Consider the following 26,809-nt stretch of genomic DNA (forward strand, 5'->3'; position numbering starts at 1 on the left):
GCTAAACATAAGACATATTACGGAGCCTCACAGTATTACATAAAATATGGATCAGTGAAGATCAATAATGTGGAATACACAAGGATTCATTTTATCTTCCATCACTATTTGCATAACAATTTTTAATAGAAATAATCCTTGAATACAAAAGATTTTAACCTATCTTCCATCAAAGAATTAACAATATAGGCTTAACTTTTGTATATGTCAAAAGTCTATTCATTCTTAAATCAATACATGAATACCGATCATGAACGACTTTACTTTTGACAAAATATGGGACAACATAGTTCATGGACGTAAACACCAATATCCCATAACAAATTGCAATATAACAAATCATAAAGATTAAATACTGCAAACCATCATCCTCCAAATATTTTTAGAATTTAAACCAAATAAACCTAAAAAAGAACAAGAAGATGAAAAATAATAGCTATGTGTAGTCACAATCATTGCTATTCAAAGCACTAGTTATTCTTCCAACTAAACCAAAAATAAGACATACTAGGCAACAAATAAAACAATCTAAAGGAAAACAGACTCCAGTGCTATTCTGAACACGAACTAAGATCATATGGACGGTTCAGAATCCTCATGAGACAACTGGTCTTTGAGATTGTGATTGACAGCATCCACTGCATCATCGGATAGGTGATTCTCTTTACTAAAATCATTGATGTGAGATTTTATGAGACCAAGGTCAAGGGTAACCTTTTCCAACTCAGTTTTCAGCGCATCAACACTTTTCAGAGTATCAATGAGTTGTTGTTTTGCTTCCCCAAAGTACTTAAGAAAGTCATGAACAACTTCAGCAGAAATCATATCATCCTTTTCAGCATCCTCATGAACATAGGAAAAATAACATGAAGCATTAGGATGATCTTCATATACAAAGGTTCTTTTCTTCTTGAACTCAACAACACCTTTATCAAGGAATCCTCTTGCAAAACCACCATAGCAAGATGAGAATAATACATTCTTGACAACCCAGAAACCAACCTAGAGTATGTGTACGTGACTTTTGCAACTCAATAGGTTGATATTTAAGGGTCTCTTAGGGAAGGGATTCTAGGGTTTTCTTAAACAGTTGACTCGTCTCAGAACACGGATATCCGTTCGAGTACAACCTGACCCCCAAAAATAAAGCCCAACAGGGATTTTTGCAACAAAAGACTCGAAAAGTTCCACAACTCAGGAAAGCAATTTTGAACAAAGTTGTAGCAAAAAAAATAATCAAAATACGACTTCCTAACGAAAATGAGAAGACACTTTAGACACAAACAATACTTTAAGCATAGTAAGTTTGCAATTAAAAAGCTTAGTTATGGACGATAAGAAGATAAATCAACTTAACAGATGCAAATGCCAAAAGTATACTTGAAAATTAACACATCTTACTCAACAGGGTTTTTATGAGTAAGCTCTTCAACCCTTATGATTAATTAGCACAAGTATGATCCACAAGATCATCAAGAGATTTGTGTTTATGGTCAAGTGTCTTTTTCCTCCTGAATCTAGAGAGGGACTCCTTTTTATGTGAGAAATTATCATAAAACTTACTATCATCAAAATACGAGACATAGTTTGAGTTCTTACCAGAAGATTTTTGGTTTGAGGAGGAAGATAACCTGTTGACAAATTCTTTATACCATTCAGTTATCTTTTTCAGATTATCTCTCATTTCATCAATTTTTCTTCTTTCTACTGAACTTCCTTTCTCAGAAGGAGCAGCGTTGTTTCCAGAGACCACGAGACGGTCTTATTTTAGACGATATTTATTAAGACGTCTGATTTGTTCTTGAGTGTTCTATGAACTCATTGAACTGAATTTCCTGGTAACATACACATGGTAGGTATGAAAACCCATTGGTTTAGTCACACAAATGTCAGCTACACCTTTAAGAATTAAATATAAGGTGTGTTGATGTTGAACCAAGGAGTTTTTATTCAACCTAGAGGTTCCCTTTCGTTTAACAGAACTCTTTGTCTCACAGACAAGACATACTTTCTGATCATCAGAATGATTAGATAGTACAGTCTTAATATCATCGTTAGAAGATTTCTTCCCTCCATTTGATGTGCAACATCCTTGAGTGATGGTGACTTCAGGCACATCTGTTTTACTAGAAGGGACTTTCGTTTTTACTTCTGAGCATGAACCATCTTTAGTTGTGTCAGAAGTACTTGGCATATTATATTTCTTTGAGAATCCTTGAATAGAGAGCTTACTCAGGCGATGTTCAATTTCCAAGGAAGCTCTTCTAAGGCTAGCTTCAAGAGATGTACACGAAGAATGAACTTCAGTATTACCTTTGGATTCGCAATCTCTTATTACACCAAGTAGAACATTGACATAGTGCTTCAACCGATTGAATCTATCAGCTTGGATTCTAACAAGATTTAGAATCAATTCACTCTCTTCAGCCGAATCCCATTTATTAGTGGAGAGGCTCACATTTGAAGGGTAATCGGAAGTACACATGTCAGTGTTAGTTTGTCTCGTCAGTACAGAAGGTTCATTTATATTCGAGATTGTAGAACCCTTCTCTTTAGTAGAGTTAAACGAGATAGAACTTTTATTTCTGGTAAAGCGTTTATCAGAGGTAGTACTCTTGTCCATAGAGTCATATCGCTACAAATACAGACTTTTGAGGTCTTGAACGTGTTTGCCTGATCTGATACTAATTGAAAAAGCGGGGGTCTAACACCACCACCCAATATTTCACTTAGCAATCTGTATGGACAAACTCGAATATATTTTTAAGAGAATCAACAAGACTCAATCAATTAAAAGTACATCAACGAGTTTATATCTCTCTCTCTTGTTTTGATTTCCTCAAATGGAAACTGCGAGTACTAATCACATACAAGGAATAACTTGGATGGTACCAAAGACCAATATCCAAGGATCAATCAATAACAATCAACAACCAAAGGTTGGATTGTTCTAATTGATGATCTAACGCACAACCTGTATTATTTCAATTATAAAGATAAAACAATATAATGCGGAAACTGAAATAACATAGACACCAAAAAATTTGTTAACAAGGAAACCGCAAATGCAGAAAAACCCCAAGACCTAGTCCAGATTGAACACACACTGGATTAAGCCTCTATATACACTAGCCTAATCGAAGCTAACTTCGGACTGGACTGTAGTTAAACCCCAATCAGTCTCCCACTGATCCAAGGTACGGTTGTACTCTGTACGCCTCTAATCCCAGAAGGATACTGCGCACTTGATTCCCTTAGCTGATCTCACCCGCAACTAAGAGTTGGTACGACCCAAAATCGCAGGCTTTGACAATAAACAAATCTGTCTCCCACACACAAGTCTATCAAAGGATCAATATGTCTCCCACAGAAAAACCTTAAAGTTTTTGTTCCGTCTTTTGATAATAATCAAGGTGACAAGGAACCAATTGATAATCCGGTCTTATATTCCCGAAGAACAACCTAGATAAATCAATCACCTCACAACAATCTAAATCGTATGGTAGCGAAACAAGATGTTACGGAATCACAAACAATGAGACGAAGATGTTTGTGACTACTTTTTATATATTGCCTATCGGAGATATTAATCTCAAGCCAAGATGCAAGATCAGATCACACAACTACGATAAAAGTAGTATCGGTCTGGCTTCACAATCCCAATGAAGTCTTTAAGTCGTTAACTTGGTTTTAATAGAAAAAAAACAAAGGTTAAAGGAGAAACGACTCTAGCACGCAAACTAGTATCACAAGTGAGGTGTGGGGATTAGTTTTGCAGAGTTGCTAGATGTCCCCTTATATAGTCTTTCAAACCAGGGTTTCGCCTTGGTCACATAGCAAACAATATCCACTGTTAGATGAAAACCTGATTTAGATTCAAGTTAATATTTCTCAACCGTTAGATCGAGAACTTAGCTTGTTATACACAAATGAAATGCACGCTTCTAGGTTTGTTAACCGTACCCAAACGTGTACATTGTTGTTTCAACAATAATTAACCAAAAGGTTAGCCATATGAGTATTTCATACCAATCATATTCTTCTTCACCATAACTAGTTCAAATGACTCAAATGAACTAGTTAGAGAGTTGTTCAATTGCAAGGAAATCTTATGTACTACACAAGACACAATTGAAGCAAAGATGATTTGATTCACTCGAATCGGTTCATGAACTTTATAGCCACAGTTTGCAAATTGCATTCCTTAGTCTTTATAAGTTTAAGTTCAGAAATCATCTTCAGACATATAACCTTCTTAAGTTCGCACACTAGGTTCGCGGACTTAAGAAACCGGGCATAGTTTAAAAACTCCAGCAGAAAATCTCGGCAAAGACTTTCCGTCGGTTCACGGACTGGGTTCGCGGACGCAGCTAGTTTGTCAACTCCAGCAGAATTTCTCCGGATGAGAAGTTCGGCAGTTCGCTGACTGAGTTCCCGGACTTGGCAACAAGCCATTCTTCCGGTTTCTCTTGATCAACAAAGTTCGCAAACTTTGGTTCAAGGGATAGGACTTATGCACATATGTGTTTCCACAACAATACTTATGTCCATCGTTGGTAATGTAATATAAACTCTCACTCCAACCATTGAAACATTCTTAGAGGACGTTATATAGTTGTTACACTATTTCTCGTCAAAGAAATTTTCAAAGTGATCGAAACATATCATGACTTTCGTCACTAGGTAAAGATAAATATGGTCGAAGCGAAACGCTTACCAACACATATTTCGAGATATAGATAGGCGAGATATACTCGGCTCGAAATACCAAATATGTATAATCTAAGTCTATGTATAGCATACGACTTTTTTTCTCAAGAAGTAGGAGATAGAGTAGATAGACTTTTGAGTGACAGATAAGTTCAAGTCTTCACATACTTTTTTGTCGAGAAGTTCCACCGGTTCCTTGAGTAGTTTTTCTTCTTGTATGATGAATCGCCATGAAGTCCTTGAGCTCAACTACACTTTTTATCCTAGTCCTAGACTTAGCTATAATAGACTAGAAATGAAGACTTATAGTTTTGATCACTAACATTGACAAACATGCTTGAGATAGCAACGCATGCGAGTTCGACCAAGCAATGCTCTAACACTTAGGTTAGGATGAAATGTAACTGAACCATATATAATGCCACACTCATGAATTAATGGTTAGCCGAAGCTAGCCAACTGAACTATAAGCTTGAGCATTTACACAAATAGTTAAGACTTAACTCGAAACACAATCAAGTGATTAAATATGTCTATGGTGTTTTATAAATATAAACAGAGATTATTGAAATGCTAATTATCACAGAGATATAATTTTATGTGCATAAAAATTTAATCGACATAGTAAGTAGGCGTACAAAGTACAAGTACTTAACCTGTTCGTGAACAGTTATGTCATGGTACGTGGACCAGTATGTATACTTTATAACATATATAACTTAGTTTCGGAGTTCATAGAACTTTTTCAATACGTGTACGGTATGTAAACCATCTAAACATAACGAATTCCGGGGCTAACACATAACTATTTTGGTATGCATACTGTTATGGATACCATTTAAACATAACCAAGTTCCGGAGTTCACAAAAAATTTCTGGTATGTGTACCGGTATGGATACCAAACAGGTTCCGTAACCAACAAATCCTTTCTAGTACGTGTACTGGTTTGCATACCGATCCGGATTCACAAGTTCACAGACCTTTAATGGTGTTCATACTAATATGCATACCAAAAATTTGTTTGACGACATATAGCTACTCTGCTACGTATACTGAGTACATGTATTACAAATTCGTACTTATAATAGTTTTCCCTGTTTGTAAAACTGATATGTACAAAGTCTTATAGTAGTTCCATATTTCTCTAAATCGATTTGATACATTCCCGAATAACATCAATGACCCATATCATTGTTCCAAGATATTTTTGAATGATAACCTTGAATCATGATTTTGAATACGAACAATAAATTGTTCTTAACCAAAATTCATTAAGCATGAAATGTTCACTAAGCTTAGTCATATTTCGAAGACTAATTACGAGAAGAATCTTGACTCGAAACTCTTGATATTCTTACGATAGTCTAATTATTTACACGATAACGTCTCAAAGATAGAAAGGTGAATATAACTTGAGAAATAGGTAGTTCAGTCTCAACTTACCATTTGTTGAAGAAGTTCTCCAAAAACTTCGGTTGATCTTCTCCTTCAAACGGCAGAACGCAATGATGACTACCGTGATGTTCGTTTCTCAACTACATCTGTTATGCTAATCCGAGACTTAAATAATTATAGACTAGAAATCAAGATATAGTTTTGACAACTAAATTTGACAACAAGCTTGAGATAGCAACACTTGTGAGTTCGACCGAGCAATGCTCTAACATATAATGCTTCTGATCTGAACATCATCACGATTCCTTTAAGCCACCTTTGCACTCTTGATAGGAAGGCTTGGGAGCTTTCAAAGAATGGAAAATTTTCTTCTAAATCTACTTACTTGGGACTCAGGGGACTCTGGGACTCCCCTTGTAGTAAACTATGAAAGTGCATTTGGAAACTTCGTGTCTCGCATCGTATTCAAATCTTCATTTAGAAAGCTGCTAGAAATGACATACCTGCTAGAACTGTTTTACATTCAAGAATGTGTATGGGTTTTGTTGATTGTACTAGATGTTCTGACCCCCATGAATATCTTATACATGCTTTGGTCCTTTGTGCTTTTGCTAGCCATGTCTAGTTTCTGGCTTCCTTCTGTGTTAACACTAATGCTTTCATTGATAAATCCTTTATTGATTGGTTAAAGTTTTGGTTGGTTGATCCTGTTTCTAGAAACCCTGATGATAGACAATGCATGTTTGTTACTTCCTTTGGTCTTTGTGGAGCAGTATAAATAACCTTGTATTTGACAACCTTAAGGATACCTATTCTGCTGTCATTAATAGTGCCAAGGATATGTTCTTATCTAGAAAGCCAAATTAGCAGATCCCTTTGAGCATTACTGTAGCCTATAAGATAGATGGATTCCCCACCTTTTGGATGGATAAAATACAACACTGATGGAGCCTTTAATGACATTACTCTGGAAAAAGGTGCAGGTTATGTGATGAGAGATTTTCTAAATAAAACTTCCTTTTGTGCATCTATTGTTTTTGATGTTCAATCTGCTACGGAGGCTGAAGCTAGAACTATCTTGCAATGCTAAAGAAGATTGTGGAGCAAAAGCTAACTCACATTATCATAGAAATTGATTCTAAGGATCTCATTGACCAATTTTCTTCTGGGGCATTTGATGGTGATCCAAGAGCTGATGCTATTTGAAAGGATATTCGGTTCTTTTCTTCTTCTTTAGTCGGACATGTTTATTTTTCAACCTAAGACTTGTAATTTAGTTACTTATGAGCCTGCATGCTAGGCTGAAAAAAACAATTCCTCCACATACTTGTCTCCCATCTAACTTCTGCCAATCTTTCGGGATCATTAACCTTATCGAAGAGCGTTGATTATTAAAAAAATAAACAATAGTGAGAATTAATAAGCACATACTACGATAACTTCAGGCATCACCGGTATACACATTACGGGTGAGATATAGGATTGTGATGTGTGTCAGACTTGGGGAACGGGTGTCCAAGCGTCTGATTCGGATACGGCCCCAAAATAGAAGCGGCCGTGCTAAACATATAACTCGTGCAGAGTCGTCCCACGCTCTGTCTTCATCTCTTTCTCTCTCTATTGCCCCGTACAGAACCCTCGTATAAAACCAACTCCCGAATTAGGGTTTTAGAACTCTTCACTTTCTCTCGCCAGAAATTAACAGAGCCGCTATTTCCGAAAATATCAACCATGGCAGAAGTAGTTTCAGAGATTCCACAAGAAACCATGGAAGTTGAAACTCCTCAAAACGGTTCTGAAACAAACGGTGATTCCAAACGATCTAGAGAAAACAATGGTGTTGAAGATAATGAAGCAGCCAAGAAGCAGAAGGTAGAAGAAGATGAAACTGAAGGGGGCGAGGAGAAAAAATCTGAACCTGTTCAACTCGGACCTAAGACTTTCAACACTTCTGTTGAAATGTTTGATTATTTTTACAAGTTCCTTCATTATTGGCCTCCTAATTTGGATGTCAACAAGGTATAATTTCCCACCCCAAACTGTATTTGATTTCAGTGTTTTACAAACCTGCTTAAAATTTCAGTATTGGGTTTTAAAAAAATTAGTGTTGGGTCTTAAAAATTGAGTCGTGGGTTTTGTCTAATTTGATGTTTGCTAGATTGTATGAAGGAAAACGACTGTTTTATTAGGGTTAATTTCAGTTTATGTTTTTGATTTTGGAGATTGTCACTATTAGGGTTGATTTCAGTTTCGGGTTTTTTATTTTAAAGATCGTAACTATTTCTAAATATAAATTTAGAATTAGGGTTTAGGCAAAACAATGCTTTTAATGGTTAACTTGGTGGCAATCAAGACTAGGGCTTAGTCTTTTAAGTTTTAATGGCTTTTCAAATATGGAAAGCCTTATGTTGGGCTAGTATAATGAATTGCATTTTAAAACAAATTGCTGTTATTTTGTAATTTCATATTTGATTGTTTGTAATGGTGTTTATTGACCCTGTCATATAACATCATGGGTGGGATTGAATGATTAGGTAAATGATAAGTACAGAAACGATGCATAGAAGTTTTCTGACTCAACTTCTGTTCAAATATTTGGCCTTCTAAGGTTTAGGAAGTTGGACGAAACCTCTTGCCTACTCGACTTGCTTTGATGTCTGTAGTAAAAAATATAAGCTCTTAATGCCGTACTGCTCTTTTCATACTATAATTGGCTACATATGTGATTCATAAGCTTTATCTGTATTACTGGCTGATAAAATGAAATAGAAGTAAAGATGAAATTTCTCTTTCTAGAACAATAATGATTAGAGTAATCAAAGTTGTGGACATATTATATAACAAATAGTATCTGAATTTCTGTCGTAGTTCTTGTTCTGTACCTTATAGTCGCTCCATATGTTTACTCTATTTGGTGGTCCTGTATCCTTCTCGCGCTGTTACTTTGTTCAGCTAAAATGAGTCTCAGTGGGAGCTATGGTGTTATTAGAGAATGTTTTGCCTCAACTCTTCACTGCAAGGAACTTCAGTGTAAATGCAGTAGCTGGTGATGTCTAGCCTTTCACTGGATGAAAATATTACTCCATAGTTTCATGAAGTTCCATCTTTATAATTCCTTATTACCTCTTCATATCAACATTAGATGCAAATATTTGGAACAGATCGGCATTTGATAACCATCTGGCAAGGAAATTTGGGCATTTATATTATTGCCAGTTCAATACTATTGTATTTGCTGATTGGTTTATTAACACTTGCTGATTGGTTTATTAACACTTTGCGTCGTGGCTTGTGCAGTATGAGTGCATGGTTTTGCTCGACTTGATCAAGAAGGGTCATTCAGAGTCGGACAAGAAGGTTGGTGCAGGAGTAAAAGCATTCCAAGTCCGTTACCACCCTATGTGGAAAAGCCGATGTTACTTTCTGATCAGGGAAGATGAATCCGTTGACGATTTCAGCTTCAGGAAGTGTGTTGACCACATTCTTCCTTTGCCTGAAAACATGAAACTAAAGCCAGAAGCAAATAAGGCATTGGGTGGCAGAGGAGGTGGAGGCAGAGGTGGTGGTGGCCGTGGAAGAGGCGGCCGTGGTCGTGGACGAGGCAACTGGAATAGGAACTGATCTTTAGATTACTCTTTAGGAAGAGTATCCAAAAACTCTTTATGATGTTTGAATGACTTTAAGGATTAGTCTTATCTATGTCTCTTACCACATGTCTGGATGAACTTGATATGTATAATCGCAATTTTGACTATAGTTTGATTTAGAGTTCCACGAGTTCTTTGTTTTATTCTTCTGCTTTTGTAGGTTTTCATGTTGCTTTATGGGTATCTAATAATGCCCAGGGACTAGAATTTCTCAGTTTCTTGATCTGGGATAAGGCATTCGGGTTGAACAAGTTTGGGTAAGAACTGTTTTTGGATAATTCCCATCAATACTGCAATCCAGACAGTTTGCGTTTTTTGCAGAATCTATATAGGTAATGAAGGTTTTGTCAGCAAGGTGTTCCCTTTCCGCGATGAAAATATCATTGTCAGGATACAAGGAATATGAAAAGAATATGAAAATTGGATAACACTAATTTGCCAAGAATGAAAAAATTTCATTAGACCAAAGCATCAAAAGTTAAACTCATTCGACTGCAGCACAGCCATCAATAATGCATTCCATACGTCGACAGGTCCAGGCAGACACCAGTGCATACAATCTCTATAACTTGGGTCATGCGAATTGGTTCCTGGATGTCCATCAGCTCTCATCAACATGGCCTTAGTTATATCCAAAATCTCAAATCTCTTTCCATCTCTTGTTCTCTTCTTAATCTTCTCAAATTCTTTCACCTGGAAATTCCTTACTTCCATTAGAAAATCATAATCAGCTTGCTTTTCAGTCGAAGGACTTGTTCTATTACATTTCCCTCCATCATTCCAAGACCCGTACTCGAAATGTGTAGGCGAAAATGTCCGTACCAAAGTAAACAACGCCTTGCACTCCTTACAATCATTGATGTATTCAAGTGCTTTACCCATGGCTTTTCCTACAACATCCGCAAGTCCTAAATTAGGCACATCTGGTTCGTCGCAGTATATACAGCCTACTACTTTGCCACCTTCGTATAAGTAATTTTTCCGGTTAAACCAGTGGCCTATTGAAATGACAGCATGATCTAGAATAGGTAATTTCTGACCCCAGTTATTGTCGATCCTGTCGAGGTGTATATCAAACATTGCAGTCTCTGAACCATTTACTATTTTCACTGCTGAAGAAAACAAGTGTTGTGTCCAGTAGGCCATGAGAGTGAAATCATGAGACGGAAAGTAAAATGTTCGATAATGATCTGAATCGTCTGTGTGTACATCCTTTGGAGTTTCAACCTGCAAAGTACGTATATACATTTGGAGTCTAAGACATTCTCATATGAAGCTGAACAAATGAAGCAGTACTCTACTCACTTGAGATAATAGACAAAGAAGCGAGTCCATCTGGTTCCTAGCTAGGGAATCGCCAATAAACGCTAACTTTTTGCCTCGAACGATCGGTAGGAACATATTAGCATTGAATCTTGGAAGCTCACATTCATTTGGCATCCATCTCCAGTTTATAAAATCAGCATTTTCCCTTCCAAATTTTAGGCAATTCCTTGAATCTGGTATCAGCCGACAACTCCAGTTCGTATACAGTGACCCGTTGGGGTCCGGTATCCATTTTCCATCAAACAAGTCGCACTTGATCTTCTTCTCATCATTACTCTCTACACCATAATAAACATAGTGATTCATGAAACTCGAAAGCATCCTAACACCTGATCTATAAAAGAAAAACACGAAATGTACTATTTATTTACGTACCATTTTTGGGGTTCATGGTGGTGGCAGGATCGATCTTTAAAGGGCTCTGGTGCGAAAGAGTCGTAGCTTTCTTCTTAAGTATGAAGTTACTAAAAGGATTTGGAGAATAAAGAATCAAGACGGTGAAAAATAAAGTTGCAGCAAATGCCAATAACACATAACAGAAAACTAATTTACGTATCTGCAACCCGTTACTTGTTCCATTCTTGTTATTGTAGTAAGGAAAGGCTTCTAATATATCACCCTTCATCATCTTTCTTTTTATGTTTAGGGTTCGTGCTGAATGCTAGAGGTGGCTACATTTTCATTTGCAAAACATAACAAGTTCTCCCTGTCTGGTTTTCTTTGCTTTTGCAATAAGCATTTCTCCTCCTTGTCGATTTCGAAAATATAACTCATGATCAATAAACGTGGAAGTTGAGGATGATTTGATTGGATCATAAATGTGAGTAATCAATGAAGGTCTAATCTCGATGACATTAACTTGTGGTTTGCACACAAACTGGCGTAATCTAGGCAGTTTAAAAGGGGGATTAGTAACAGAGATCCGCATTTATCGGGCCTTGTAATTATTCATCGAAGGAAACGAGTTGGCTCAATTGGGCTCTGTCCATCACTGATGGATCTGGTGTCGTCTAGTTACGGGCCTATAAGGCATTTTTCCTCTTCAAATGAGTTTTGCTGCTTTTGCAAGAAACCTGTTTTGAGGCATACATCTGTTTAAGTTCGACCGAACCTTGAGTTATCAGCCGAACCTAGGCAAAAACATAGGTTATCATCCGAACCTTGAGTATGCCTCAAAATATGTTTCTTTTGCAATATTTCCAACTTGTGCTGCATCTACAAAAGCTGGTAACACTTTCCAACTTCCCATTCAAAATGAAGATGGCAAGGTGTCACAGGAAGATCTTCTAAGCACTGGAGTATCTAGTTGATGAAGCCGAAAACTTGTTAACAGTGCAATTTGTTATTGTTTATTGCTCCTCATGACTTTCTTGCCCTGCCTCTCTTTCCACCAGTCCCTCCACCGCGCAGCCGCATGCTTTTCTTTTCTGCAGAAGGAGGCCGTCCTCGCCCACACCCGGTGCCTTTTCCAGCCGCGGGTTTCTTTGCATCTGATCCATTTTCGCAGGCACCACCATCACTCTCATCCTCTTCATTTTCAAACTCCGGCGAATCTTTCAACTTCTTCCCTTTGTTGGATGAAGCTTTAGCACCATCTGTGCTTGGTGCAGGATCTTTAGCCTTGGGTTCAGCAGACTCTAACAAATCTTCAGACTTCTTCCTTTTAATGGATGAAGATTTAGCACCACCTTTCTTTGGTGCAGGACTTTTAACTTTGGCGTCAGCAGTCCCTGCAGGGGGGAGAATCAACATTAATGAAAAGCTTGACAAAAACAGCAGAAACAGAATGTAAGGATTACAATAAACCTAACCATGACTTACCTACTTCAGAAGCTTTGCCATCATAAACATCAAGCTGCAGTCAGAACAGAAAACTAGATTACTCACATGTGCTGTATTTTTTCGTTACTAAGATAGTTTTACAACATTGCTTACCTGATCCAGCTTATCACCAACATTTGTTCTATCAACCACCACCATTGAATAACATGAACCACAGGCTACACTATAAAAGTAATTTTACAGGAATCCAGGATTAGTCTTTTTTTATTGGTGCCAGATAGAGCTTAAAATTTATGCAGCACACGCACGACGAACAAAGAGCTGTAAATTCATACCTCATTACATGCATACCCTCAAGTACATCAACTTTTTTTGGGATTCGCTGCACATCTATGGTACAATGAGCAAACAAAACAAAGTTAAACCGGGACATCAAGAAAAGTATGATTTTTATTATATCTCCAGCCAACAGGAACATACAGATGGCAAGGAAAGGCAACTCTTACTTTGGTCCTTCGGGACCATATCCAAGTTCTCCATTCTTAGCATGACCCCAACTTATACACGATTGTTCAGCACCAACAAAATTGTGTGAGACGCCTGAATCCATGCAACGAATATTCCAGCCGCTGATAATGAGAAGACATGAAAATATAGCTAACTACAAACTTGGTGTATATATACACATAATGTATTTTGCCCAGAGATTAGCAAACCAATTAGAAAGAAAAATTGGAAGGGTCAACAGGGCCAACCAGAGAGGCGTGTATGCATATAAATATACCGTGATCATATGAATATAGACAAAATTTTAGCAAAAGATGTTACAAGTAACAATCATATGACAATTAGAGTTTAAAGTCTAAACACTCCCAGACGAAAACATGTAAGGCCCATCACAAAACCTTAAACCAAGAAGAGGCTGCGGATACATCCAATCTTCGCTATTAACCTTCACTTTTCCCCACATGTATAATTGCCCTCCACCTGGAAAACACTTAACTCATTAATAAAGCCTATACCAAAAATATACACTTTTTCTAACAGATCACGGTCCATAAGTGTGTAGGGGCCCTGGAGTGATAGACAACGTAACTAACAGTACATAAACTACATTTCAAATCAAGAAAACTTAATAATACAATGTAATGCACTTCATCTCTCAATACACTTCTGACTATGACAGAGATAGATACGGAAGATATGATCTATGGGCTGTTTAGCTAGGTATTTGCCATTCTGTCTCCCATTTCAGAAACCTTGTCAACTTGAGTAGAAACCATGTCAGGGCCTCTAGTTCCTGTATGGGGAAGATAGATATGGTACACATGATCTATGCCTTGCTTAGCTAGGTCTAGAGCAAATGGTTTACGGTTTTTCAATGAATAAAGTCCAATGTGCTATCTACAAGCAATTGATACAAGGATAAACAAATAATAGAAACTGTTCCATAAACATCTCAAATTTAGACTGAATTTTTTAATTTTACCGGCAGTGACTGCACAATTATGAGCACCAGCAGCCACAATTGCGTTGGGAGGTAGAACATTCTTCCTTTGGAAGACAGCTACAACACGAGGAGTCCATTCATCTTTCTGCTCTCTATGCCCCAGCCTGTTCACCACGAACTCAAACAGTTACAGCTTGTAAATTTAGAAAAAATTATAGTTAAGAGCAGAAAAGCATCTTTAACATGCAACAAGTCATACCTTCCATAGCCACCATAACCCCACCTGAATATACAACAGAGATTGAGAGAGATAAATAAGTAGTGCCGACAACAGATGAAAATAATAGTTGCCTCTCTAAAGCATGACTAAATAAAAAGTAGAGCTGTGGAGGAATACTAACGTGTAAACAAAACCCTTAGACTCCACAGCAACTGAAAGCACACAAAAAAATGAAAGAAGTAGCGTTAGTTATATATGCAACTCCAGCAATAGTTATGAAAAACCAGAAGGGTAGAAGTTATGAAAAACCTGTATGGTTTATTCCACATGCAACTTTGACAACAGTTTTCCCTGCAAAAGCGGCTATTGTTTTAGGACGAGGTTGGGCTTCATAAGCAAGCTTCACAGAGCAACTTTTAATGTTGTACTGCAAGTAAAGCAAACAATGTATTAGAATTCCTAGAGAAAACACAACTGAAAAGAATGAGGTGTGAAATGTCTCTTGGACATACCTCATTGTCTGCCCCATGCCCTAGTTGACCATACTGTGGAAGACCTGCAGTTCTAAGAAACAGAAACAGTTATGCATATCCACAAGTAAACAACAAAAACACTGAATCAATCTAAACAGAAAGATTGCGAGGAGTGTTCAATGATAGTTACAACTGCCTGAGAATCAAGTAAAGTAAAACTAAAGTAAACCTACAATATGGACGATCCCTCCACAGGAGACAGCCACACAGTAAAATCACCTCCACAAACAACATTTGTGACTTCAGAAACTTGACTAGAAACTGGTGACCGCTGAAACTCTGCAGAAATTAAGAAGAGACATGTGAGTTAATCAGCATCGAAATTGTTTAAAAAGAATGTTAAAGAAAAATCTGATGTGGGTAAAATTGATTAACCAACAAATGATCCTACAAACCGCAATCCAACAAGGCCTACGAGCAAAAAGCTCGATGATAAACTCAAAATAAAGAAAGAACTCAGAACTAGATTTTGCAACTATAGAAATAATGTGACTGAAGGAATGTGCAAGATAACAATTTGGTGTGCCAATTCCAGGAGTGCTCTCCAAATAATACTATCATCCTTAATTTTGGTGTGCGAAGTAAACCTTTTCCTGTAATCCTTACAATGAACCCAACATTTTAGATGTAAAACTCAGCCACTACTTACACAATTTCCAACAGAACTTGCGAGTGAAATTTAGTGAAATAACTCGAACTAACAATCAGTTTATGACTCAAGATATAGAATCAATAGATACAGATGCTAGCAACTGTAACCCCGTAGCAACTAACTCTGCATCTCTATAACTTGATGGATTCCGTCAAAGTATACACCACCGTTTAACCAACAAACAACTTGCACTTACCAGTCCTTGCTGAACCTGTTCCACATTGCCCATGCTTATTCCAGCCAAACGCAAAGGACTTTCCGTCATCAGTCACCACCACTGTATGAGCTCTACCAGCGCCTGCTTTGATTATTTTGTGTCTGCAACCAACGATAATGTCACATTAGTTGATAAAAGAACAGATGAACAAAGGATGAGTTCACAATTCATCAGTAGTAATTTCCACATGGTGAAGCCGAATTTAAACAACCCGATGAAATCGTTGCATCCATTTCAGAGGCAGAGATTACAAAATCTATGGATTGAAAGAATTCAAATAGTCTTTGCACAAAAATCCACGGACAATAGGGCAACATCTGGAGTGCCCCAGAGTAATTGTTGGTTCAAATTCCCACTACTCAAAGCATATAAGAGACATAAGCTTACCCTGATAGTCCAGATACAGTTGTCGGGCTATCACGCCGAATCATATCACCATGTCCCAATTGTCCCCTCTGCAGAACAACTAAGCATATATAATCCAAACCAAACAAACGAAAACTTTCAAAAATTTGATAATGCATTCTCTTTAATACCTTGTTTTTTCCCCATGTATAAACACGACCTTCGACATCCAATGCAACACAATGGCCAGATACTATTAAAAAAAACAGTAAAATGACGCTAATTAAAGAAAACCAGACAAAATTGATACTAAAGAGAAAGATTAACCGCAACCAGCAGCAACATAACAAATGTTAACACCAATTAGAGGTCTTAATCGAGTAGGAGAACTCAAATTTCCATCAGTATGACCACCACAAAACAACAACTCTCCAATTTTCTCAACTACTGTATCATCAGCTTCAGAGAAAACCCACATTTCTTAGTAATAATATAACGGCACCAATAAAATAAAAATATTAGAAGAAAATGTGTAGAAGGTAACTGCTAGGTTCTCTGGTTAAAACAGGCGGGAAAGAAATAGTTAGGGTTGTTAATGGATCATAGAAACCTAGATCTGAGAAGAAAGAAGGAGAGGTGAAGAACCTAAACAAGGAAAAAAAAATTAAAGGATGTTTAAAGTAAAATTTTGCTTTTGATTTTCATTGCAAGCAAAAAAAAAAAAAAAAAACTATCTACATTCGTATTATAATCTGTTTAATTTAACTTTGGTTTTCCCGCCGGTTTGATCAACTTGGCACGGTCGGTTTATTTCTTCTGCGGAGGACTATGGCCTAGTGGCCTGGTGTTTAGTCTCTTGTCTAGTGGCACTGCAAATGCAGCGTATTTATTCTAGACCACATCATCAAATGCCGCGTTACCCGTGTCAAACAAAGAACTGTTTGCTGTACATCCCTACTATGTCGTGAAGTGCTTATGCTTCTTCATAAATAGAAGTGAAGAGAAGAAATTGGCTTCACACAAAATTAACTTTTAAAATTTTAGAAGTAAAGCAATGGACGACAGAGAATCCAATTTTGTGCACCCCTGTAAATCGGATTGCACATTCCGACTTCATTCATTGGTTGAAAAAATCAACAAAACCAGTTCACAAAATCTGGTTTTGTTGGTAGCATTTCCCAACTTTTATTGAAAATGAAGATGTCAAGGTGTTACACGATCTTCTAAGCACTAAGCTCTAGAGTATGTTTTCTGCTACTAACAACGTTGAAATTTGATAGTGTGACAGGTCTCCGACACATACCGTATTTACAAACACGGGCAAAATAAATGGATTGGTTAGCTTGCTTTTTTTTACTACGAAAGGAAATTTTATTAAAGCTAGAATTTGGCAGAGTCTGCCAGTAAATTTTCATCAGCAGTAATTGTTGTTTTTAACCAATTAGGCATATAATCTTGTCATTCCTGGATACTAGGAAAAGAAAGAGGTTTTTTTGTTATAGTGTCTGCAACGATGTTGCCTTCACGATGAATGAAAGTACATTTCCAGTAACTAAATTTATTCATAAGAAAAATAGAGTCATGTATTATGCTTGCATTAGGCCATTTTACTACTCCCTATTTTCCATTTAAAGCGTTCACCACCCTTTGGCTATCTCCTTCAAGATGCAACCGAGTGATCCCTTTAGCTTTAGTCCATTGGATTGCTTCAAATGCTGCTAGTGCCTCAGCTTGCTCCGGTTCAGCGGTTTTTATGTAGAGTCCTCTATCTCCATTGCCTGTACCTGCAAAATTGTGGCAGATTAGTCCTATGCCTGTGGATTTACTGTGTTTATAGAAAGCTGCATCAAAATTAATTTTGATATCCCCTTGTTCATGTCTTTTCCAGATCTTTGACACAATTTCAGTTGAGTTTCCTCTTCTGTTTTGAGGAGAGGCTACTTGTACTCTCAACCAATCAGCTATATGAGTTCTAATGCTCATAATAATGTCCTCTACCTTAACCATGTTTTTAAAGACAACACTGCACTTGACTTTCCAGATTTGCCACATTGTAAAACAAATAATATCGAACTAGGATATATTGGTATGTCTATTATGAAAATCATTGTCAAACCAGAGTTTCACCCAAAAGTGGATGTCTTTTCCCTGTAACAGCTGTAAACAATTTACATCAATACTAGCAAGAACAGATTGAAAGACATTACAATCCAAAAACAGATGTTATAAGGACTCATTCTGGCTTCTGCAAAGAGGACATTCAACATCATTATGCTTAGTAAATCTAGCCAATCTATCTCTAGTAGACACACATTTATGGAGAAATTTCCATAGGAAATGTTGGATTTTAACAGGAAGCTTAGTTTTCCAGAGGGATATCCAGTCAATTTCATTATGTCTAGGAGGTTTGGCTTGGGAATCATCTAGAATTGCCCTATAGGTAGATTTAACTGAAAACATTCCATTAGTAGCTAGTTTCCACCTAATTGTGTCTTTTCCAGATATGGGTATCCTAATATCTTGAATAGCTCTAATGGTATCTCTATCAAACAAAGCTTCAAGAGTGTCCATATTTCAGGATTTAGTACTGTGATCTATTAGGTGACTTACTTTGCTAATGTTTGCAGAAACAAATCTAGATTTAGGAGGACCATTCATGCTAGGTATCCAATTATCCTTCCAGATAGAGATATTATTTCCATCACTTATTTGCCAGCAGTAATACTTCCTTATAATCTGTAAGCCATCACAGATGCCTTTCCACACCCAAGAACCCTGCCTGGACAAGACACAATTTAGAGGATTATAACCATTGAAGTATTTATATCTAAGGAGCACTGCCCAAGGGGCATCAGGATCCTCTATCATCCTCCAAGCAAGTTTAGTTAACAAAGCTTGATTTAGAATGACAGATTGTCTAATATTTAAACCTCCTAGATCTCTAGGATAAGCTACATGATTCCATTTTTTAGCATATATACCTTTCTCTCACTTCTTCTTGTTCCACCAAAAATTCTTTTGGATTGCATCCATTTTGTCTGTGATTTTCTTTGGCATAGGGAAGACTGTCATATGGTGACTAGCAATAGTTCCTAAAACAGATTGTGTTAAGGTGGTCTTACCTGGTTGAGCAATGAATTTTGATTGCCGGGGAGCGTAAGTCTATCATTAAATCTATCCATCCGGGGGAGAAGGATTCAACCTTATTCTTTTGCAGCAAGAGAGGAACTCCTAGATATTTGTCCAGTAAGGCCATTATCTTAATCTGTAAAATGTTAAAAATTTCACTTTGAATTAGGCTATGAACCTTAGGTCTAAAAGCCAACCTTGACTTCTCAAAATTTAGCTGATATTGCCCAATTGAGTCAATTTTGGGTCCAAGAAGTGCAGAATCCTTATAAGCTCAAGTTTGTAAGTAAAATATTTTTTTAATGGAATTTACCCCAATTAGTAGCTAGTATTCTGGCGCAATGTATAATTTACATATATTTTCAACAAAACCATAAGCAGAGGGCACATAAAACGAACCTGCATTCAATTTTCTGCAATTAAGAACAGAACTGTTTCTTACAGTCATAACTTTTAGCAAAAAGTTTCAAGTGCTTAGAATATGTTCAGAAAAGCAGAGAACAACATTTGAAATAAGCTTGAAATAAATGGTTACAAATTAACCGCATTTTAAATGTACGCCATCATTAATTATTGAGTGTCAAATTTATAAGGAACGAAATTGCCAAAATATACCGAATCTCCACAGATGTGTTCGATTCTGGATTGAACCAACCCGAACATCCAAAAGCATTTCAAATTTTCAAGGGCTTCTTAGTGAGAGGTCTAATGAACGATTCAACAGTGCCACCCCTGTTAGCGCAGATAATGAAGATTATTATACGAAGACTTAGCAAATTAGAATACATGAAAAGTCTTCTACATGAGAAGATTAACTTACTTAAGGAACAACCTCGAGTCCGTCGTACAACCAAGAAACCAACTAGTTAAATGAAGATTATCCATCACCTTCAAACCCAGCATAAAATCTTCATAATCCACCGTTAAGGATATACTTTGTTCTCCGAAAATGTTTTTCAGTACCGTGAATTGCTGACACAAAAAACATACCAACTTTAGAGGAAAAATACAAAAATAAAAGAACAACAAATGACGACTCTATACCTCCGGCTCAAATTCAACCAGTGTAGAGATGCTGATTTTCTGACTGGACAGTTTCAAACCCAATCCATTATCTGAATAAGATTTTTTGGCAAGTTCACCGAGCATACACCGTCGATGTAGTTCAGCAGCAGGCATTAGAATCTCGCAAACAAAGTTTGATTGAACCATATAATCAAAAAACGTGGCTTGACTGGAATGACCTTCGTCTGAACTATTGGTTGTAAATAAGATAAAGTACATGATCATTTTGTTGTATGATTTTAGGACTAATTAAACAAGACAAACGTATCATTATTACCTCTTGAGTATTTCTGCAAACAGTTTAGGCAGTAAGACGAACCATCCTCACGAATTTCAAACTTGGTATGGCCACACTCATGACAATGCCTTTCCCGCGATCCATAATTCCGGAAGTAAAAAACAGATTTGTATTTTTTTTGAACTTGTTATGGTCACACTTACACTCGTAATAGATTCTATCAGCCTCAGCCATTGATAGTTTAAACTACCACTCCCTGCACTAAACCGGAAGTATCATCTCAGTTTCGAAAGGAAAAAATTATACAACAAAGGGTGATTAAGATTTAAAACTGTACCGACCTGACAAGGAAGAAGATAATTAAACAAGACCCGCAGTAATAACAAGAAGAAAGGGACGTAAAGAATTAGGGTAATTCACTCGGTGATCAGCATGTATATTTTCTTATGGGCCTTTTTACTCTTGGCCCACCCACTAATTACCAAGAGAATTTTAGAGAAGTTTGATGTCTGCTCCACTAATAGCTTCTCTGATGGAATGCATGTGAACACAAATGTTTAAGTTCACATGGGATACATATTCATTTTTCCTAAAAAAAATTGTCCGACATCAATTTTTTAAATCAATGTGAAAATGACATGGCTCAAATGACATATCAAGTTTTAGACATTCACCTCGACAATGTCAAGCTGTCCTAATAAGCTTTTGCTTAACCAAAATTAATTTCAATATATTAAACAACCATTTTTAGTTATAATAAAATCTCAAAATTACTAAAAATAAAATTTACATTTAATTAAAAAAAATCACAACCAACACCGTTAATTTTTTTTCCCCTAAATGTAAGTTAGTATTGGAATAAGGATGTCTTGTTTGTGGTTCCACCTAGGCAACACAAACAACACCATCAGACAAGCTCGAAATTCGATCTGGGTTAGTCTGTAGTCCAGCGGGATATAGCTTTTATCCGCTGGTCCAAAAAAGTGCAAAAATAAATGAATTTACCAAACTACCCATCATCATTCACGTGTCAAAAGCTACCACGTCTCAGAAGACTCTTTTTTTCACGATTTTCACTTCGCCTTCTTTATTTCATCCAAACTGAAAATCTAAAACTGAAACCTAGGTAATAAAAACCAAAATCGAAGACCAATAACCGAACGAAATCAAAGGAAACCAGATCATAAGAAACCAAGAAAACAGATTTGTTCATAGAAAACCAAATTGAGAATCAATTGTTTATAGGGTAATCACTCGGGTACATTATTTATATGTCCTTAGTTTTGAAACCCGGTAAATATATCCTTATACAACATTAAATATATCCATACTTTTTAATAAATTTATCCATTTGAAATTAGAGATTACTTTAATACCCTCACCCATATTTTTCTTTATTTCAAATGGAACAAATTTCTTCCTCTACTACTTCACTACCACCAGCAACGTTCAACTACCATTCCACTACCACCGTTCAACGACCACCACCACCACTAATATTCAACCACAGCTCCTTCACCACCACCATTACACCACCACTACTAGTCCGTCGCCACCATCACTAGTCCACTACTGCCGCCACCACTGGTTCAGATATTTTTGTATCAACAACAGTAGTTGATCCAAATAAAAATAGAACCAACAATAGAAGTTGATCCAACTTAGGGGATCAACAATGGTAGTTGATCAAAAAAATGAATCAACAGTGAAACTTGATCCATGTAAATGGATTGAACTTGGCGTGAGTCGAACATGCATCATCTGACACCGAGTCAGTCATGCTACCATTGCACCACAAGTTCAACATTGGAAGGAATTTACATGATTTAAACTACATCAATGGAGATGGTTACGACGTTCAACTGTTTCGGAGATTTGTTTTTAGAAACGAAGAAGAATGGAAGGTTAAATATGAGATTACTGAAATTAGGTTTTTAAGGAAAATTTTAATTATGCTATCAGGTATATTTGTAAAGAGACTTAAGGATAATTGTGAAGACCCATCAGAGGAAGGGACAGTAATTCAAATTCCACGATTCACTCGGTGATCAGCATGTATATATTCTTATGGGGCTTTTTACTCTTGAGCCACCCACTAATTACCCAGATACCAATAAACAAGCACATATATTTTAGAGAAAGTTGTTTTCTAGTCCACTAAACCCGATCCGGGTTAATCTGTGGTTCAGCGGGATATAGCTTTTATCCGATGGTCCAAAAAAGTTCAAAAAAGGAAAAACGAATTTACCAAGCTACCCATCATCATTCACGTGTAGCTACCACATCTCAGTTTTTCACGATTTTCACTTCGTCTTCTTTATTTCATCCAAACTGAAAATCTAAAACTGAAACCTAGGTCATAAAAACCAAAATTGAAGATAAAAAACCGAAAAAAATCAAAGGAAACCAAGAAAACAGATTTGTTCATAGAAAACCAAATTGAAAATCAAGTGTTGCTCAATTTCTGATTTCTCAACAAAAATGTATAGATCTAGTCAGAAGAAAAGCTATCGAGAACGAAAAATGGTTACTACAAAAAAGATCAATAGAACAATAACAGAGCAATGGAAAAAAAAGGAAGATAAATGTGGTTCCTTCTTCACCAACAACAAAAAGAAAAAAAACGTTGTTGCTCATTCACCAACGAAAAAGAAAAAAGGTATTTTACCCAAAAAAGATGCAACTTCTAAATCTAAATTCACTTCTACAGAGAAACAATACATATCAATATGCATTGTTACACTATGAAAAAAGCCTCTTGTATGCTCTCAATAAGCATCGGTGCATATTAATATGCATAGTTGTACAATCTTAATTAACCTTTTTTCAGTTTTGCTTAATGTTTTGTGGATGCATCAATACATATTGATATGTACTGTTGAACTATCTGAAACCCTTTTTAAGTTTTCCCACTGTTTTTTATATGATGCAACAATACATACTAACATGTACTATGTAAAACATCCTTTATGCTTGAAAATGCATCAATACATATTGATACTTTCTTTTGGAGATGTAGTAACTGCATATTGATATGTAATTATTGATTTTGTGATGCTTATTGATTATGTAGGTAACGTGAAAAGTAAAAAAAAATAACGAAAAAGCAACTGGGAAAAAACCTAGGAGATTATATAGATTTGGTTTCCGGGTACTATAAGTGTTTGTGAATATGATTAAGAAAGAAGGCCTGAAATTGAGTGACGCACAGTTGCAACTAATAAGTGACGCTTTATATGGGTAATTATGTATTATATAAACCCTTATCCCTAATATATGATTGAATATGATCCTATGTTACATGTTGATATGTACTGAATTGTATGTTCTTTATGATTCCATTATACATATAAATATGTACTGCTAAAAAAACTTACTTTATGGTTGATATATCCATGTTCATATAGTGGTGGTATATATGTGTTCACCAGTAATGTATCTGGGTAATTGAAAAATGAATGGTGACAGGTTTCCGGGGATCCTATGTGGGGAGGGTACATCATTATTTACTGTAAAAACCCTTGTTTACGCTTGAATGTGACCTGCAATACATATGGATATGTACTTAGGGTAAAACAGTTTCATTGATGCAATGCATTTCAATATGTACTGTATAAACCCATAGTTTATGCTTGAAAATGATCCCTATAGTATATATAGATATGTACTTAGGGAAAAGGTGATTTATTGACGCAATACATATTGATACGTACCCGTTATTACACGATTCCAATAGTGCATATTCCAATTTGCAGTACATATCATTATGCTGATCTTCTTCCTATTTAATGTTATTTTCATTGCATCCCTTAAGATAGCTCAGTTTCCATTATATAATGTTTCAACTTCTTTACTTTTAAGTCGGGTTCTCCAGATTTGGCTTGTAAGGAGACGATGAACAATAGCAAGGAAATTTGCCAAATAAAAAGGGTAGCGTCGTCATGAAGGATATTGACAACAACTTCCCCTGAAATCCGTTAAAAACCTAATAATAAACCCAGTACATATCAACATGTACAGTTGGAAAGGTTCCAGAATCAGAGAACACCGTTTGTCATCCGGCCACCAAGTTTTTTCATGATATTCTCTAGAAAACTCCACTCAACTCTGTCGAAGGCTTTCGACATATCTAACTTGAGTGCCATATAACCCTTTCCCACTTCTTTCTCTTCATACAATGTATGATTTCTTATGCTAGCATGATGTCTTCACCAATCTGTCTGTCAGGGACATAAGCGGCTTGCATGGGAGAGATGAATTTGTTCAATAGAGGCTTCATTCTTGCGGATAGAATCTTGGTGATAAGCTTGTAGGTAGTATTACATTAGGCAATAGGCCTATAGTCACTTGCTTGTTGAGGAGATCTGACCTTCGGAATTAGAGTAAGGTTTGTTCGATTCATTTGCTTCAATAATCTGCCACTTTTGGAAAAAAATTGTACTATATCTACCACATCTTCTTTTACTGTCTCCCATTGCGTTTGAAAGAAACCCGGTGGGAATCCATCCGGTCCTGGAGCTTTCCAAGGCTTCATAGACTTCAGAGTTTTGTATATCTCCATATCATCTGGCGCATTAGTTAATCTCTCATTGTCTGCTTCTGTGATGCATTCAGGAAGTAAGTTCATTAGCTCTTCATTCATCTCTGGAGAACTAGTGCTCATGATATCTCTGAAATGAGTAGTAAGATGTTCTTCAAGTTCCTCTCTCCCACTGCACCAAGAGCCATCCTGTTTCTTTAGAGCTTCAATCTTGTTTCTTGCTCTCCTTCTGTTTGCATTGTGAAAAGTTTTGGTGTTCTGATCAATTTCATTAAAGAGACTATCCCTTGACTTCTGTCTGTAAAATTCTTCTTCTCTCTGCTTCCATTCCTTTATTTCCTTTTCAATTTGCTGTATTTCTATAGTGTTACTACCATTAATACTAGTATGCTGCAGGTTAGTCAGTTTGGTATGCAAAGATTGTTTATTTTCATGAATATTGCCAAAAATATCTCTATTCCACTTAGAAAGGTCCCTTCTAGTTTTACTAAGTTTTGTTCTAGTTTATAACCAGCAGAGCCTCTATGATTAGTGGACCAAGATTTAGCAATTTGTTCTTTGCAACTTTTTTCTCTTGACCAGCATTCAAAGAATTTCCAACATCTAGCATTTGTGAAAGAATTTGGAGAAAGGTCAAGCATAATATGACAATGATCAGATCCTAATTGTGGCAAATGTTTAAGGCAAGAATTAGGAAAATGAATAACCCATTCAGAATTAGTGAATGCTCTGTCCAGCCTTGACTTAATTTTTCCTGTACCATGCTTAATAATGGTCCATGTGTAAGGGTTGCCATGGAATCCTAAATCACAGAAACCAGATTCATGGATGGTATTAACAATAGAAGTAGAATAAAAAGAGGATCCAGCATTGTTGAATCTGTCTTCTATATGCAGAGTAATGTTCAAATCCCCTAAAAGAGCCCAAGGAACACTATTTCCATAAGTGTTACTAAGGTTAAGAATAAAATCCCATTGTATGCTTCTTTCATTAGGATATGGAGACCCATAAACACATGAAAGAAGCCATTGTGGTTTAGAGGGATCACTAGTAACTAGAGCGTAGATCATATTTCTATCATGATGAACAATGTCAAAGCTAAACCCATCTTTCCACAACAAAGAAATACCTCTAGCATGTCCTATAGAAGGGACATAAAAGGAATTAAGAAAATTCAAAGGTTTGATAAGATTTAAAATCTTGTCAGACCTAATTCTTGTTTCACAGAGGAAAATAATGTCAGGATTAAGCATACGGTTCAAGTCTAGCAAATGTTGTCTAGTAACCTTAGCAGCAAATCCATTACAGTTCCAGCTGATGATTTTCATATTGTTTTCTAAGCTATTGCAATGAAAACTAGATCTATAACACACACCAGTGAGATGTAAATCAATAGAACTGAAATCAAAATTAGGGGTATTACAAAATAAAATATGAGTACTAAAATCCGTAAGAGAAAATGAGTAAATCAAGTAAGAAAAAGTATGAACCTGATCATTTCCAGCTCCCCCCCTAGCTTCAGTTGTTTGAATGAAGATTTGCTCCCTCTGAACAGCAGT

General features: G+C 36.5%; 2 protein-coding genes and 1 pseudogene across 2 annotated transcripts; 1 reads left to right on the top strand and 2 right to left on the bottom strand.

Annotated features, from left to right (window-relative positions):
• Window positions 1-7,717: 7,717 nt before the first annotated feature.
• Window positions 7,718-9,896, top strand: LOC113318535 (protein EMBRYO DEFECTIVE 514-like). Its single transcript, XM_026566704.1, has 2 exons — window positions 7,718-8,125; window positions 9,404-9,896. Exons 1-2 carry the CDS (start codon window positions 7,838-7,840, stop codon window positions 9,725-9,727), a joined length of 612 nt encoding a protein of 203 aa, XP_026422489.1. The 5' UTR covers window positions 7,718-7,837; the 3' UTR covers window positions 9,728-9,896.
• Window positions 9,897-10,004: 108 nt separating this feature from the next.
• On the bottom strand, window positions 10,005-11,854 carry LOC113318534 (protein ALTERED XYLOGLUCAN 4-like). The gene is made up of 3 exons (XM_026566703.1): window positions 11,455-11,854; window positions 11,059-11,357; window positions 10,005-10,980 (listed from the first exon to the last, which is right to left on the bottom strand). The coding sequence occupies exons 1-3, from the start codon at window positions 11,705-11,707 to the stop codon at window positions 10,225-10,227; spliced, it is 1,308 nt and encodes a 435-aa protein (XP_026422488.1). The 5' UTR covers window positions 11,708-11,854; the 3' UTR covers window positions 10,005-10,224.
• A 153-nt stretch (window positions 11,855-12,007) lies between these two features.
• Window positions 12,008-16,625, bottom strand: LOC113318536 (annotated as a pseudogene).
• Window positions 16,626-26,809: the final 10,184 nt, after the last annotated feature.

The sequence above is a fragment of the Papaver somniferum genome, chromosome 10, assembly GCF_003573695.1.
Source record: "Papaver somniferum cultivar HN1 chromosome 10, ASM357369v1, whole genome shotgun sequence".
Lineage (NCBI taxonomy): Eukaryota > Viridiplantae > Streptophyta > Magnoliopsida > Ranunculales > Papaveraceae > Papaver > Papaver somniferum.

Bases quoted from the DNA above. Each gene is read 5' to 3' on its own strand.
- LOC113318534 (XM_026566703.1), bottom strand. From the start codon at position 11,707: ATGATGAAGGGTGATATATTAGAAGCCTTTCCTTACTACAATAACAAG. The intron at 11,358-11,454 runs GTACGTAAATAA...ATTATGGTGTAG, and splicing joins CACCATGAACCCCAAAAATG to AGAGTAATGATGAGAAGAAG. The intron at 10,981-11,058 runs GTGAGTAGAGTA...CGTACTTTGCAG, and splicing joins TTCTTTGTCTATTATCTCAA to GTTGAAACTCCAAAGGATGT.
- LOC113318535 (XM_026566704.1), top strand. From the start codon at position 7,838: ATGGCAGAAGTAGTTTCAGAGATTCCACAAGAAACCATGGAAGTTGAA. The intron at 8,126-9,403 runs GTATAATTTCCC...TGGCTTGTGCAG, and splicing joins CTAATTTGGATGTCAACAAG to TATGAGTGCATGGTTTTGCT.